At 48.4% G+C, this 17,968-nt stretch overlaps 1 protein-coding gene across 1 annotated transcript in view; it reads left to right on the top strand.

Annotated features, from left to right (window-relative positions):
• The window catches only part of cpap (centrosome assembly and centriole elongation protein), a 77,367-nt gene extending 60,002 nt beyond the window's left edge, over window positions 1–17,365 (top strand). Inside the window, exons 11-15 of the mRNA XM_072444147.1 lie at window positions 2,407–2,497; window positions 2,980–3,353; window positions 15,228–15,312; window positions 15,966–16,086; window positions 17,156–17,365. Coding sequence (XP_072300248.1) covers window positions 2,407–2,497; window positions 2,980–3,353; window positions 15,228–15,312; window positions 15,966–16,086; window positions 17,156–17,345 — 861 coding nt within the window. The 3' untranslated portion in view covers window positions 17,346–17,365. The remainder of the gene's footprint in view (window positions 1–2,406; window positions 2,498–2,979; window positions 3,354–15,227; window positions 15,313–15,965; window positions 16,087–17,155) is intronic.
• Window positions 17,366–17,968: the final 603 nt, after the last annotated feature.

The raw sequence follows: 17,968 nt of genomic DNA, 5'->3' as shown, positions 1-17,968 counted from the left end.
GTATACTCTTCTATATATGTATATTTGTACATACCATACAAATACACTCACCGGCCACTTTATTAGGTACACCTGTCCAACTGCTTGTTAACGCAAAGTTCTAATCGGCCAATCACATGGCAGCAACTCAATGCATTTAGGCCAGGGGCGTCCAAACTTTTTTCACCGAGGGCCCCATTTTGAAACTTATACGCAGCAGAGGGCCACAAACAACCTGACAATGTCGAATTGTTACTTATTAAAGTTAAGTTTTGCATTTGATATTGTTTCGATGAGCCTCCACACCTTTAATAAGACTTGGAACATTAATATTAGGTTGTATAACATCACAATGCTTGAATGTTTCCAAATGTTAAAGTAAAAATTCTACTTTTTGTTGTTTGGACCAACAGCAGGAAGCCGGAGGGCCAACAGAAATGAGTCTGAGGGCCGCATTTGGCCCCCGGGCCGTAGTTTGGACATGCCTGATTTAGGCTGTAGACCTGGTCAAGAGGATCTGCTGCAGGTCAGAGGGTCAGAACGTTGGTTGTTGGTGCCAGACGAGGTCTGAGTATTTCAGAAACTGCTGATCATCTGGGATTTTCACGCACAACCATCTCTAGGGTTTACAGAGAATGGTCAGAAAAAGAGAAAATATCCAGTGAGTGGCAGTTCTGTGGGTGCAAATGCCTTGTTGATGTCAGAGGTCAGTGGAGAATGGCCAGACTGGTTTCAGCTGATAGAAAGGCAACAGTAACTCACATAACCACTCGTTACAACCGAGGTTTGCAGAGGAGCATCTCTGAACGCACAACACGTCCAACTTTGAGGCGGACGGGCTACAGCAGCAGAAGACCACACCGGGGGCCACACCGGGGGCCACTCTGGGGGCCACACCTGTCAGCTAAGAACAGGAAACTGAGGCTACAATTCCCACAGGATCACCAAAATTGAACAATAGAAGATTGGAAAAAGGAGCCTGGTCTGATGAGACTCGATTTCTGCGGCGACATTCGGATGGTCGGGTCAGAATTTGGCGTAAACAACATGAAAGCAGGATCCATCCTGCTTGTATCAGCGGTTCAGGCTGGTGCTGGTGGTTCAATGGTGTGGGGGATATTTTCTTGGCACACTTTGGGCCCCTTAGAACCAATTGAGCATCGTGTCAAAACTTGAGTATTGTTGCTGACCATGTCCATCCCTTTATGACCACAGTCTTCTGATGGTACTTCCAGCAGGATAACGCGCCATGTCATAAAGCACGAATCCTCTCAAACTGGTTTCTTGAACATGACAATGAGTTCACTCAAATGGCCTCCACAGTCTCCAGATCTCAGTCCAATAGAGGAGCACCTTTGGGATGTGGTGGAACGGGAGATTTGCATCATTAATGTGCAGCCAATAAATCTACTACCTGATGCTATGTCCATATGGACCAAACTCTGAGGAATGTTTCCAGTGCCTTGTTGAATCTATATCACGAAGGATACCTAATACCTAATAATGTACCTAATAAAGTGGCCGGTGAGTGTAGATCCATTTATTGTGTCCATGGCAGGAGTTTTTGTCCTCCACTGAGACGTGCACACACTTTCCCACTGAACAGAAATAACCAATGAGAGCCAGCATCCAATCAGACATGGAGAAGAGCATTTCAGACGAGCAGCCAATCAGTGCTCAGAGCAGCCAATCAGTGCTCAGAGCAGCCAATCAGTGCTCAGAGCAGCCAATCAGTGCTCAGAGCAGCCAATCAGTGCGTCCTCACTCTGACCCACACACACGGTCCAGAGCGTCCTCACTCTGACCCACACACACGGTCCAGAGCGTCCTCACTCTGACCCACACACACGGTCCAGAGCGTCCTCACTCTGACCCACACACACGGTCCAGAGCGTCCTCACTCTGACCCACACACACGGTCCAGAGCGTCCTCACTCTGACCCACACACACGGTCCAGAGCGTCCTCACTCTGACCCACACACACGGTCCAGAGCGTCCTCACTCTGACCCACACACGGTCCAGAGCGTCCTCACTCTGACCCACACACACGGTCCAGAGCGTCCTCACTCTGACCCACACACACGGTCCAGAGCGTCCTCACTCTGACCCACACACACGGTCCAGAGCGTCCTCACTCTGACCCACACACACGGTCCAGAGCGTCCTCACTCTGACCCACACACACGGTCCAGAGCGTCCTCACTCTGACCCACACACACGGTCCAGAGCGTCCTCACTCTGACCCACACACACGGTCCAGAGGGTAATACTGCTGTCTGAAGTGACATGTGACATGACTTTGTGGCACATCAGCTTCTACAGAGGAAACATAGAAACACTAGTTCATGGTCAATGAGAAAACACCTCCAGAGGTCCAAGTCCTCATCTCTGAGTGACACCAGAGGAGGTGTGACTTCTTCTTCTCTGTGCTCAGACTCCTCTGTACTGCCCTCCTGCATTGGCCACTAGAGGGAGCCGCAGGGCGTCTGCTCCAGGGGGAACCGTGGGGACAAAAGGTATGCCAAACGGAACTCTCATTTCTCTTTAAAAAAGTCCCACTCAGGACCCTAAGGACATGCTGTACTTCTTGTGCTGTAGAGCGCTGCGCCAACCACATGTACTGGACAGTGACTCAAGCCTCCATTCAAGTCAGAGGCAGCTATTGTCGCTATATCCTTCATTTCTTTCAGCTATAGGTCCCTGTCAGCTATAGGTCCCTGTCAGCTCTAGGTCCCTGTCAGCTCTAGGTCCCTGTCAGCTCTAGGCCCCTAGACATGCGCACTTCTGCTCGAGTTCTCAAATTAGCAAAAAATCGTCCATTACGACTTTAAATAAACAATACTATTTTTAATTAAGGCAAGTTTAGCTCTTTGGATAGAGTGAAACAAATATGAACTAATATAATGTGATGTTTTTCTGGAGGTTTTTGTTGTCCACATGCAGCAGTGACAGATGATGGAGCTGCTCACCTACTGTACATTGTGTCTGATTCTTTGAGGAATCAAGAGCAGTCTGAGGAGGACGTCTCTGACAGTGGGAACAGTCCAGGAGAATGAGCCTGAAGAGCAGAACCAGTCCAGCCTTAGCCCTAAAGAGGCCCCTGGGTGCTCCCTCGATGACACCCTGTCAGAGCCACACCCAGCACAAGACTGTGAGAGGAGGCTACACAAGGAGGTCCTGCTATGTGAGCTGGGTGTGCCTGCTCAGGCGGCACAGGCGGCACAGGTGGCACAGGTGGCACAGGCGTCCAGTGGAGGACGTCTCATAGTCTTCCCCAACGGCACCAAGAAGGAGGTTTCATGTGACGGGCAAACGCTCAAGATCACATTCTTCAATGGAGACACCAAAGAGATGACAGCCGACCAGAGAGTGGTGAGAACACACACACACACACACACACATACACACACACACACACACATATATATACACACACACACACACACACATATACAAACACACACATATACACACACACACACACACACATATATATACACACACACGCATACACACACACACACATATACACACACACACGCATATACACACACACACACACACACACATATATATATACACACACACACACACACACACACGCATATACACACACACACATATACACATATACACACTGTCAAGAAATCAGACAATGCTATTCCGTAACACATAGAGAACACAATTCAACTTAGAATATGAAACGACACAGAAATATCAGACATTTGTGTGGCAAGCTTGGGAGAAAACGCCGGGACTGATCACGCAGGCTGTTGTACGCAGCCTGCGTGATCCTCCTGCGTCTCACCCCGTTTTTTCTCATGCAGGTTGGTTTTATTAGATATTCTGGAATAGGCGGGTCACATTTCTCATTAGTCAGCTTCACATCAAGGCACTTGTCTTTTACACAGTTGGTATTTTCCGTAGAGATAAAGCCTGGGTAATGTTTACCCAAACCCCTCTGGGCTAACATTCTTTGGCCCATCTTTACAACCCCCCACAAACACAGTTTGTCACATGCCGTTTTTCTCTGACTAATGATGCAGATAATATACTATTATGCAGATAAAATACATCACAGAAATATAATCATATTCACATTTTATCACATTTGTCTCCTGTTTATCAAAGCATTAGTCACTGTCTCATATGCCAAACACATTACTCTTTTTAGTTTTCAACATGTCTTTCATATTGTTGTTAAAATGACACTTTTACACTCAAAAGGTTATTCACATTTCTCAACATTGAACAAACTCCTTTTCTCTCGGCCCACAACATTTCTACTGCATTACTGTCCTAAATTTTGAGTCAGATTGGTCAATCTCTGTAATTTGACAAACAGACAATTTATTCTGTCTATAATTTTGAGCGGTGTGATGGGAAATATAGAAGTACAAGCGGAAGGCCCTTAAACCTGCTGCTCTCTGGTCAGTTTGACTCGTCAGGGACCTCTGGACACCCCAATAGATAAGATAAGATAAGATATTCCTTTATTGTCCCACATGGGGAAATTTCATTGGTGCAACGCAGGTAGATCCAGAGGTAGATCCAGAAGAACAGATCACTTATAGGAAGTCTGAAAAACACTTTCAGTAGAAGATCTCCTATAAATAAATAAAAACTCCCATAGACAAATAAATACATAAATACATAAATACCATTGCATGTGATCCCGACAGTAATTGCACATGAATATGTGTCACGACAGCACATAGATTGCACATGAATTCCAACAGCAATTGCACATACGACAGAATTGCACATCAGTATTAGGTTAGGTCAGTATTGCGACGGGATAACGTGACGATCTCCGGGTAAGACGACAGTTCTCCGCAGTTTCATGAGTTTCTCCTTTGTGGAAACGCGGCCGGTGCCGGAGCCGGGGGGCGGAGCCAAGACACATCGCCACGACACGACGAAAACACTCAATCCAGCCGAATGAAGTCAAAACAAGTTAATTTAAAGCGATTCCAGTGCGTGTCCCGATCGTTCGTGAAGTTCCTCTTTCATATAAACGTGTATATAAACGTGTACCGACGACACGCCGTACTTTAGCGCGGCCGGAGGGCGCGGGGGGGGGACTGGTGGGCTCGCTCGGAGCTAGCTCACGTCACAACAACACAACGAACGCAACGAAAAACGCTCAAATCCAGCCGAAAAAAGTCAAAAACAGTTGAATTAAAAAACTATTCCAGCGCGTGTCCCTATCGTACAGTAAAATAGAAAAAATATACTAACTATATTTACAAAATATAGGAGATAAAGCACAATAAGTGTGAGAAAGACGAGAGAGCGTTTACACCGGGCTGCCAGCTGTACCAGCGCCTTATGACGTAAAGATAGAATCAAATACGTAGTATCAGGTGCTGCTGGGACCAGACCGTCCACTAACCTCTCGACCTTGACCCTGCGGTATGGTTCTGGGTGATGTTGGTCTTTGTTATGACCATGGCTGGCCACAAAAGGGATACATAGGCACAAGTGTCCCCACATCACCATACGTCCTCTCAGCACTGTGTCCCCACATCACCATACGTCCTCTCAGCACTGTGTCCCCACATCACCATACGTCCTCTCAGCACTGTGTCCCCACATCACCATACGTCCTCTCAGCACTGTGTCCCCACATCACCATACGTCCTCTCAGCACTGTGTCCCCACATCACCATACGTCCTCTCAGCACTGTGTCCCCACATCACCATACGTCCTCTCAGCACTGTGTCCCCACACCACCATACGTCCTCTCAGCACTGTGTCCCCACATCACCATACGTCCTCTCAGCACTGTGTCCCCACATCACCATACGTCCTCTCAGCACTGTGTCCCCACATCACCATACGTCCTCTCAGCACTGTGTCCCCACATCACCATACGTCCTCTCAGCACTGTGTCCCCACACCACCATACGTCCTCTCAGCACTGTGTCCCCACATCACCATACGTCCTCTCAGCACTGTGTCCCCACATCACCATACGTCCTCTCAGCACTGTGTCCCCACACCACCATACGTCCTCTCAGCACTGTGTCCCCACACCACCATACGTCCTCTCAGCACTGTGTCCCCACACCACCATACGTCCTCTCAGCACTGTGTCCCCGCACTGTGTCCCCACATCACCATACGTCCTCTCAGCACTGTGTCCCCACATCACCATACGTCCTCTCAGCACTGTGTCCCCACATCACCATACGTCCTCGTTTGGTTTCTTAAGAGACCTCCTCCCGCTGCTCGCTTCGGTCACACCTATGACACATATGAACTGGTACATTTCCCATCTCAATTCATAATCTCATGAACATTGCATGTAGTGATGTTGTAGCAGATAAAAAACTCTCTTAGTTAGTGTAAACAACGGTGGCTGTGGTGTAATATGCCATTGTGTTTCTTCAGCCTCTGTCATGTCAATTATACATTTCACATTACGCATTTCATAACCTTTCATCAAGTTGATCACTTATTTTCTTCCCTCTATTTCCCCTTTTACCGGTATACACAGTTGTGTATGTTGATCGATTGTCCCGATTGTCCGGTGCATAATACAGGTGTTCAGCACCCATATTAGTGATGACGATAACTCGTTGATTCTTTTCACAGAGTATGGTACTCTGCGCACCGTAGCCTCTGGCTCTCGTTCATCGTAGCAGAGTATTGTACTCTACCGTAGACTCTGGACAAAACTCATACAAACGAAGTCCTGCGTCTGCGATGTTATGGATCTGCCGCTGTGTTGTCTGCTGCACCCATGATCTCGTCCTCCCCTGGTCGGTGTGTGGCTCCGTCCACTTTGCTTGTCCACTTGGCTCGTCTCTGTAAACACCACATCTCCAACACGTTCTTGCTGCGGTGATAAACAAAGTCTTTTCGACAGTTCAGTGTATTTCAAACAGTTTTCTTGTTTACAATTTTGGCCTTGCCCATTTCTCAAACTTCTACATTTAAAGAAAATTCAATAATCCAGATAGTTTACAACGTTCACTAATCCAGGATGTAATCAAGGGAGAGATGGAATTGTGTCTGTCACTCCAACTCCGCAATATCACCTCAGTCCTTTCACAGTTCAGTGCTCACATCCCTGGCTGAGCCCCTCCCTCCAAGGCGCCGGGCCCCCACCCTGTGTGTCTGCCAAACCTATCTGTTTTACCACCATTTGTGTGTGTGTGTGTGTGTGTGTGTGTGTGTGTGTGTGTGTGTGTGTGTGTGTGTGTGTGTGTGTGTGTGTGTGTGTGTGTGTGTGTGTGTGTGTGTGTGTGTGTGTGTGTGTGTGTGTGTGTGTGTGTGTGTGTGTGTGTGTGTGTGTGTGTGTGTGTGTGTGTGTGTGTGTGTGTGTGTGTGTGTGTGTGTGTGTGTGTGTGTGTGTGTGTGTGTGTGTGTGTGTGTGTGTGTGTGTGTGTGTGTGTGTGTGTGTGTGTGTGTGTGTGTGTGTGTGTGTGTGTGTGTGTGTGTGATTCAAATACATAAAATAATAATTATCTCAATAATTCCCCCGTTGAGCTGGCCATAAGGGTCAGTTCACATCTCCTCTGTGGGCGTGGCCTGAATAAGGTCACACCTCTAATGTAATATGTGTTAATCTTCTATATGTGCTTCAGGTGAGTTTCAAACTCCATCTCTCACACCTGCTCATGTGGTGCTTTACAAACATTGTGTATTAGTTTGTTCTAGCAAGTCTACATGTGTATAAAAAAAATCTAAATGATTCTAAACCTTCCCCTTGTACATAAGGCACATCTCTTTTATCAACCTGGGGTCCCCCTTGTAATTGCCTACTTTCTTGTCTTTTCTTTGTATCGCATCATCTTCCTCTCTGTCTTCCCCTCTCTGTCTCTCTGTCTTCCTCTCTGTAACGGAGGAAACACCCATTTCCAAATTTCTAAACCTGCTTTTTCTTTCTCTCTTTTCACTTACTCTTACCCTCACTTGTAACCTGCTTTTCCTTTCTCTCTTTCTTGTAGTCTAACCATCTCTTGCCTCCGTCCTGAGTCCTATAATGTTTAAGTCCTGTTATCACTGGTTTTCATAACTCCTATAGCGTCTAATTTTAGATGATATTGTCTAATTTAAATCTATTCAATTCTTGATTGAATCTCAACAATCCTTCAGGTATTTACTTTAGAATGTCATTCTTTCCCTGTTAATGTTAACTTTTTCCTATTACTCATCAGTCAACCCCCCCTGAGGTGTTGCCGTTGGTGTCCCTGTGAACCGTAAAGATAACAACATCTGCTCCATCCTGAGTCCTCGCCCCAAATTATTTCCCAGTCAATAGCCCCTTATCTCTGACTATCTTTTATGACTTGGTGTCCTCCCATGTCCCCCCACTTCTGCGTCAATTGCCCTAGTTAATGACACACAGTCATGTCTTTCCAAGGAGGACATTGGATGTCACTATTTAACTTATTCCCTCACTTACGTCTACATCGCAATACGAGGTTTCCTCATGATAATACAAATAAATAAGTTACTGATATAACTTTTACTATCACTTTACTTACTGCCCGTTCTACTCCTATGTCCAAAAACATCAGTAGTCACTCATTTACCCATATTATCACTTCCAGGCCCATGCCTGGCATTTGATCCTAAATTTAAAAACACTTCTGTCTTTTCGTCCTGTACTTTCATCTAGTCATGCATTAAGTCCAAAAAGATAATTTTGTCAAGTCCAAAAATAAAGCAAAACAAAACATAGCTTTGTTCTGTGCACTCAAAAAACACGATACCGTAAAAACACAACTTTTGTTTTTCTATGTCTGGGACAGGAAGTGTCTTGTCTGTGATCATATTCCCCAAAATATTGGCCATCTATAAAAATCTGAATTCATCTTCATCTCTTATCAAATTTAATACAATCTTTATAATTGATTCTTGTCAATCAAAACAAAACCCTTAAATTTGTTCTAATACTAAAATTTAAACCAGCTGGGTTTAGTTCGCCTAATTCATTCACGTTCAGAGCGTCCTCTGAACTGCTTTCTCCCCATTCTCCTGTGTTCTTGACCCCCCTTATCTCCCCCTCTCTGCCACGTCATCTGAGCACACTGGAAGTCTCCCTCCAAAATCCTCTCATGACTTTTCTTTTTACAGTTTGGGGTGATAATTTTGGCATTATGTGGTCTCGGTCGTCTGAGAGAAATGCTACTTGCTTTACAGTCACGGTCAATGTCAAGCTTCTAGAGAAAATTCCTTATTAGATCCCTCCGGACATAAACGTGGTGTTTAATGATTCACCCGTGACTACAAATTTTAGATCTCTCAGAATAACGCCTTGTGACCCTTGTATGATTAATTGTGATTCACACTTGTTAGTGAATCACTTATTAATCCTCATTCACACATTCACACTTCTCTCTTACTTACTTCGCTCGTGCACAGCACTTACATTCACTCATCTTTATGTCAGTAACAACTCGGCGTAAGGCATCATAACTTCCTTTATGTGAGAAACTTATCTACATAAAGCCAACCAATATTTTTCCAGCAATATCAAACTCCCTGCTTATGTGAGAAACTTATCTCGTCCATAAGCCTACAATATCTCCTCAGTAATATCAAACTGGGCAAAAAAGCCTACATTATTTCACAGTAATACTAAACTGGGCATCCACCAACGATATTTTTCAGAACTATCAAACTAATGCATTAAACGTTTTATGGCTAACTCTTTCACACACAAAGTTTTGTCTGACCTTCTTTGTCGCCTGTGTTCTCCTGCTGCCTCGACACAACGCGCTCTCCTCGCGGAGAATGAGGTGCGATGGGCGGCCTCGAAACGACACAGAAATATCAGACATTTGTATGGCAAGCTTGGGAGAAAACGCCGGGACTGATCACGTAGGCTGTTGTACGCAGCCTGCGTGATCCTCCTGCGTCTCACCCCGTTTTTTCCCATGCAGGTTGGTTTTATTAGATATTCTGGAATAGGCGGGTCACATTTCTCATTGGTCAGCTTCACATCAAGTCACTTGTTTTACAGCTGGTATTTTTCCTAGAGATCAAGCCTTGGGTAAACATTACCCAAACTCCTCTGGGCTGTCACACCCCCTCCCTTGGAGAGTAAACATTCCTGCTCCATCTTTACGATACCTTCACAAACAAATGCTGTCACACACCCATTTTTTCTCTGAGACTAATGATGCAGATAATATACTATTATGCAGATAAAATACATCACAGAAATATAATCATATATTCAAATTTTATCACATACACACACACACACACACACATATATACACACACACATATATATTCACACACACACATACACACATATATACACACATATACACACACACATACACACATATATACACACACATACACACATATATACACACACACATATATATATATATACACACACACACACATATATATATATATACATACATACATACATACATACATACATACATACACACACACACACACACACACACACACACACACACACACACACACACACACACACACACACACACACACACACACACACACACACACACACACACACACACACACACACACACACACACACACATACACATACACATACACATACACATACACATACACACACACGCACGGAAACCTGTACTGGCATATGTGGTTTATAAGGTCTTCTGGACATGGTTTATGGGGTCCCACCTTTCCCAGCATCCAGTCAATATAAAAGTAATGTCAAACATCTCTTGATCCTGATGTCGTCTTACAGTCATATCATATATGACTGTAAGACATCAGTCATATATGACTGTCTGTATGTCTTACCGAATCAGATCTTTGTCTCACCACCACGTTCTTCTCTCACACAGAAGAAGACAGATGCGAGGCCTTCTCTTTTCTGCTTCCTCTTCACTTGTTCATTCACCTTTGTTTTGTGCTACAAAGTCCCTCTCTCTCTCTTCAACAAACATAGTAAAACTAAAATATATTTTCAGTACCATTTACTCATACTTAAAGTAATATACATACTTGAACGCAATAGTAAATTGCATTATATCCTTGCTTTGTTTGAATCTGTTGCATCTTTCGACCCTCTCTCCTGCAGAGAGGACGAAGAGGACGAAGATGCTCCAAATGGCAACTGTTTGTATCAGACCAAATTTGTCTGATACAAACAGGAGCTGCCACATTCACACTGGTCACACTGGTCACACTGGGTCACATGGTGTTCAGGTCACACTGGGTCACTGGTCACACTGGTCACACTGGGTCACATGGTGTTCAGGTCACACTGGGTCACATGGTGTTCAGGTCACACTGGGTCACATGGTGTTCAGGTCACATGGTGTTCTGGTCACACTGGGTCACATGGTGTTCAGGTCACTCTGGGTCACATGGTGTTCAGGTCACACTGGGTCACATGGTGTTCAGGTCACACTGGGTCACTGGTCACACTGGTCACACTGGGTCACATGGTGTTCAGGTCACACTGGGTCACATGGTGTTCAGGTCACACTGGGTCACATGGTGTTCAGGTCACTTCTGGTCACACTGGGTCACATGGTGTTCAGGTCACTCTGGGTCACATGGTGTTCAGGTCACACTGGTCACACTGGGTCACATGGTGTTCAGGTCACACTGGGTCACTGGTCACACTGGGTCACATGGTGTTCAGGTCACACTGGGTCACATGGTGTTCAGGTCACACTGGGTCACTGGTCACACTGGTCACACTGGGTCACATGGTGTTCAGGTCACACTGGGTCACATGGTGTTCAGGTCACACTGGGTCACATGGTGTTCAGGTCACACTGGGTCACTGGTCACACTGGTCACACTGGGTCACATGGTGTTCAGGTCACACTGGGTCACATGGTGTTCAGGTCACACTGGGTCACATGGTGTTCTGGTCACACTGGGTCACATGGTGTTCAGGTCACTCTGGGTCACATGGTGTTCAGGTCACACTGGTCACACTGGGTCACATGGTGTTCAGGTCACACTGGGTCACTGGTCACACTGGGTCACATGGTGTTCAGGTCACACTGGGTCACATGGTGTTCAGGTCACACTGGGTCACATGGTGTTCTGGTCACACTGGGTCACATGGTGTTCAGGTCACTCTGGGTCACATGGTGTTCAGGTCACACTGGGTCACATGGTGTTCAGGTCACACTGGGTCACATGGTGTTCAGGTCACACTGGGTCACATGGTGTTCAGGTCACATGGTGTTCAGGTCACTCTGGGTCACATGGTGTTCAGGTCACACTGGTCACACTGGGTCACATGGTGTTCAGGTCACACTGGGTCACTGGTCACACTGGTCACACTGGGTCACATGGTGTTCAGGTCACACTGGGTCACATGGTGTTCAGGTCACACTGGGTCACATGGTGTTCAGGTCACACTGGGTCACATGGTGTTCTGGTCACACTGGGTCACATGGTGTTCAGGTCACACTGGGTCACATGGTGTTCAGGTCACACTGGTCACTCTGGGTCACATGGTGTTCAGGTCACACTGGGTCACATGGTGTTCAGGTCACACTGGGTCACTGGTCACACTGGTCACACTGGGTCACATGGTGTTCAGGTCACACTGGGTCACATGGTGTTCAGGTCACACTGGGTCACATGGTGTTCTGGTCACACTGGGTCACATGGTGTTCAGGTCACACTGGTCACACTGGGTCACATGGTGTTCAGGTCACACTGGGTCACATGGTGTTCAGGTCACACTGGGTCACATGGTGTTCAGGTCACATGGTGTTCAGGTCACACTGGGTCACATGGTGTTCAGGTCACACTGGGTCACATGGTCACACTGGGTCACATGGTGTTCAGGTCACACTGGGTCACATGGTGTTCAGGTCACACTGGGTCACATGGTGTTCAGGTCACACTGGGTCACATGGTGTTCTGGTCACACTGGGTCACATGGTGTTCAGGTCACTCTGGGTCACATGGTGTTCAGGTCACACTGGTCACACTGGGTCACATGGTGTTCAGGTCACACTGGGTCACATGGTGTTCAGGTCACACTGGGTCACATGGTGTTCAGGTCACATGGTGTTCAGGTCACACTGGGTCACACTGGGTCACATGGTGTTCAGGTCACACTGGGTCACTGGTCACACTGGTCACACTGGGTCACATGGTGTTCAGGTCACACTGGGTCACATGGTGTTCAGGTCACACTGGGTCATATGGTGTTCAGGTCACACTGGGTCACACTGGGTCACATGGTGTTCAGGTCACTCTGGGTCACATGGTGTTCAGGTCACACTGGGTCACATGGTGTTCAGGTCACTCTGGGTCACATGGTGTTCAGGTCACACTGGGTCACATGGTGTTCAGGTCACACTGGGTCACATGGTGTTCAGGTCACTCTGGTCACACTGGGTCACATGGTGTTCAGGTCACACTGGGTCACATCGGGTCACATTGGGTCACACTGGTCACACCACTCTCAGAGTGAAAGGTCTTTTCCATCAACCTAGTGGTAGTGAGAGTAAACCTTAAAGGTGCCATAACGTGCTTTTGTTCACGTTTGGTAGTCTATCCTAAGTGTATAATTGATAATAATAATTGTTGTGCAACACCCTTAACATAATAGTTCAGAAATATCACCCAGACCTTGGACCCGCTCACCAACCCGGAAATGCAGACGGCTTGGTTTGATATTCGCCCCCACCCTTGTGAAGAGCCATCTGGCTCCCCCGCCCAACCCGTGACGTAGTCTCAGAGAGAGCGTGTGTGCCCCGCCCACCCGTGACATAGTCTCAGAGCGTGTGTGCCCCGCCCACCCGTGACGTAGTCTCAGAGAGAGCGTGTGTGCCCCGCCCACCCGTGACGTAGTCTCAGAGCGTGTGTGCCCCGCCCACCCGTGACGTAGTCTCAGAGAGAGCGTGTGTGTGCCCCGCCCACCCGTGACGTAGTCTCAGAGCGTGTGTGTGCCCCGCCCACCCGTGACGTAGTCTCAGAGCGTGTGTGTGCCCCGCCCACCCGTGACGTAGTCTCAGAGAGAGCGTGTGTGTGCCCCGCCCACCCGTGACGTAGTCTCAGAGAGAGCGTGTGTGTGCCCCGCCCACCCGTGACGTAGTCTCAGAGAGAGCGTGTGTGTGCCCCGCCCACCCGTGACGTAGTCTCAGAGCGTGTGTGCCCCGCCCACCCGTGACGTAGTCTCAGAGCGTGTGTGCCCCGCCCACCCGTGACGTAGTCTCAGAGAGAGCGTGTGTGCCCCGCCCACCCGTGACGTAGTCTCAGAGCGTGTGTGTGCCCCGCCCACCCGTGACGTAGTCTCAGAGCGTGTGTGTGCCCCGCCCACCCGTGACGTAGTCTCAGAGCTGTCTGCTGTAAGCTCCGCGGAGCAGCGCGGAGTGAGTAAGAAAGAGTCTACTTTGAGACTGAATAAAAACGTGTTGATTCTACAGCGTGCGCAGAACAGATATATCTATATCTATATATATATCTATATATAGATATATAGATATATATCTATATATAGATATATATAGATATATCTGTTCTGCTGCATCAACTGCCACATAAACCTTCACCATTGTGATAATAGTAAAGAGAGCGATATCATTCATGAAGTTTTGAGCCTCTTTGAGCCGTGTTTCCTCGTAAATCGAAGCAGAAAAACTCTGGAATGGGCTTGTAGGGAGACAGCAGCGCGGAGCCGGGGGGAAGAGGGCGGGAGGCGGCAGGGTGAGGGGGGTGGAGAGGGGGGAGGGTGACGCGTGTCTGTGATTATGACGCGGTCTTGCCCCACCCCCCGTCAGTTTGTAGATTGGAGGAAAGGAGATAGTCTGTACTAAAGCTAAACACTGCAGGAATCAATCTAAAAACACTCAGGACATAAATGAAGCACAAATAGCAAAGTAAGAAGGTTAAAAGCTCTGAAAAGTCCATTGTGCATGTTATGGGACCTTTAAAGAGAAGAGCTGTGGCTGGACCAATGAGAGTCAGAGTTGAGCTCAAAACATTCCAAAATCAAGAACAACACAGGAGGCGGTTATTTTACTCACGCGAGGAGAGAATGTTGGAGAGAGTGTTTGAGAGAATGTTGCAGAGGTCTTATTCAGCCTGTCGCAAAACATCTCTGAGCTCTCTCTGCATCGCTCCTGTTTTACTGGTGGAGAGTTTAGAGCCTTGTCCAGGGTCAAAAGTTCACAAGACGCTCCACATGTGATTAATGTCCCATAAACACTCAGTGTTAGTTATTAAGTCCTTGTCTAGACATTTTATTCCATCAGAGTCATGAATCGTGACTCTTGTATTTGTCTCAGATCTATTACTACGCTGAGGCCAAGACCACCCACATCACTTACCCAGATGGCATGGAGGTCCTGCACTTCCCCAACAACCAGACCGGTGAGGCTCGCTAATGCTAATGCTCCCCCGGGGCTAATGCTAACGCTGCCCCGGGGTCCCGGGGCCAATGCTAACGCTCCCCCGGGGTCCCGGGGCCAGTGCTAACACTCCCCCGGGGTCCCGGGGCCAGTGCTAACGCTCCCCCGGGGTCCCGGGGCCAGTGCTAACGCTTCCCCGGGGTCCCGGGGCCAGTGCTAACGCTCCCCCGGGGCCAGTGCTGACGCTCCCCCGGGGCCAATGCTGACGCTCCCCCGGGGCCAATGCTGACGCTCCCCCGGGGCCAATGCTGACGCTCCCCCGGGGCCAATGCTAACGCTTGCTAACGCTCCCCCGGGGCCAATGCTAACGCTCCCCCGGGGTCCCGGGGCCAATGCTAACGCTCCCCCGGGGTCCCGGGGCCAGTGCTAACGCTCCCCCGGGGCCTCACCAAAAATATAGACAAACGTGTAACTATCTGATCAGTCTTAGTCTCAAGTACATACTTGATCATAGTAATTCAATATTTTCTGTGAATATGTGGTTGTAAAGTGGAGTTATATTTATGTCCTGGACAAATACAAAAGTGAAGGATTAGATTCTTGGAGATGTTTGTCCAGTTGAGCTTTAATGTAACTGGAACAAACTGTCGCTTCAGAGAATCATGTTTTCAACAGAAAAACTTTTCCCCGACGGTCGAAAGGAAATTACATTTTCTGACCAGACGCTGAAGAACCTGTTTCCAGACGGACGAGAGGAAAGTGTTCTGACCGACGGCACCATCATCCAGCTCCACCCGTGAGTCTCCCTTTACTCTCCACAGCTCCACCCGTGAGTCTCCCTTTACTCTCCACAGCTCCACCCGTGAGTCTCCCTTTACTCTCCACAGCTCCACCCGTGAGTCTCCCTTTACTCTCCACAGCTCCACCCGTGAGTCTCCCTTTACTCCCCCACAGCTCCACCCGTGAGTCTCCCTTTACTCTCCACAGCTCCACCCGTGAGTCTCCCTTTACTCTCCACAGCTCCACCCGTGAGTCTCCCTTTACTCTCCACAGCTCCACCCGTGAGTCTCCCTTTACTCCCCCACAGCTCCACCCGTGAGTCTCCCTTTACTCTCCACAGCTCCACCCGTGAGTCTCCCTTTACTCTCCACAGCTCCACCCGTGAGTCTCCCTTTACTCCCCCACAGCTCCACCCGTGAGTCTCCCTTTACTCCCCCACAGCTCCACCCGTGAGTCTCCCTTTACTCCCCCACAGCTCCACCCGTGAGTCTCCCTTTACTCTCCACAGCTCCACCCGTGAGTCTCCCTTTACTCCCCCACAGCTCCACCCGTGAGTCTCCCTTTACTCTCCACAACTCCACCCGTGAGTCTCCCTTTACTCCCCCACCGCTCCACCCGTGAGTCTCCCTTTACTCCCCCACAGCTCCACCCGTGAGTCTCCCTTTACTCTCCACAGCTCCACCCGTGAGTCTCCCTTTACTCCCCCACAGCTCCACCCGTGAGTCTCCCTTTACTCTCCACAGCTCCACCCGTGAGTCTCCCTTTACTCCCCCACAGCTCCACCCGTGAGTCTCCCTTTACTCCCCCACAACTCCACCCGTGAGTCTCCCTTTACTCCCCCACCGCTCCACCCGTGAGTCTCCCTTTACTCCCCCACAGCTCCACCCGTGAGTCTCCCTTTACTCCCCCACAGCTCCACCCGTGAGTCTCCCTTTACTCTCCACAGCTCCACCCGTGAGTCTCCCTTTACTCCCCCACAGCTCCACCCGTGAGTCTCCCTTTACTCCCCCACAGCTCCACCCGTGAGTCTCCCTTTACTCTCCACAGCTCCACCCGTGAGTCATTCTTGGGTGGTGTGTTTTCAGCGATGGGAGGAAGGAGATCCTCTTCATCTCGGGGCAGAGGGAGGTGCACACGGCCCAGTACAAACGCAGAGAGTACCCGGACGGCACCGTCAAAACTCTCTTCAGCGACGGTCGCCAGGAGACGTGCTACGCCACAGGACGTGTCCGAATCAAGGACAAGGAGGGCAATGTCATACTGGACACGCCCTAGACACGCCCTAGACACGCCCTAGACACGCCCTAGACACGCCCTAGACACGCCCTAGACACGCCCTAGACACGCCCTAGAGTTCAGCAGTCCAGTTCAGCATCACTGACCAAAGACTCATAAAAGAGGAGGAGTGTGTTCGAGTGGAGGACTTCCTGTTAGTGTGAAGTACACAGTACACAGGATATGGACAGAAGTACACAGGATATGGACAGAAGTACACAGGATATGGACAGAAGTACACAGGATATGGACAGAAGTACACAGTACACAGGATATGGACAGAAGTACACAGTACACAGGATATGGACAGAAGTACACAGGATATGGACAGAAGTACACAGGATATGGACAGAAGTACACAGGATATGGACAGAAGTACACAGAGCTGGACAGAAGTACACAGGATATGGACAGAAGTACACAGGATATGGACAGAAGTACACAGGATATGGACAGAAGTACACAGAGCTGGACAGAAGTACACAGGATATGGACAGAAGTACACAGGATATGGACAGAAGTACACAGAGCTGGACAGAAGTACACAGGATATGGACAGAAGTACACAGGATATGGACAGAAGTACACAGGATATGGACAGAAGTACACAGGATATGGACAGA

This window comes from Eucyclogobius newberryi, unplaced genomic scaffold (genome assembly GCF_026437365.1).
Source record: "Eucyclogobius newberryi isolate DKJ021-1_F unplaced genomic scaffold, fEucNew1.0.hap1 SCAF_14, whole genome shotgun sequence".
NCBI classification, from domain to species: domain Eukaryota; kingdom Metazoa; phylum Chordata; class Actinopteri; order Gobiiformes; family Gobiidae; genus Eucyclogobius; species Eucyclogobius newberryi.
Note: the sequence above shows the minus strand (reverse complement) of the source record. Positions and strands in the feature narration are given on the sequence as shown.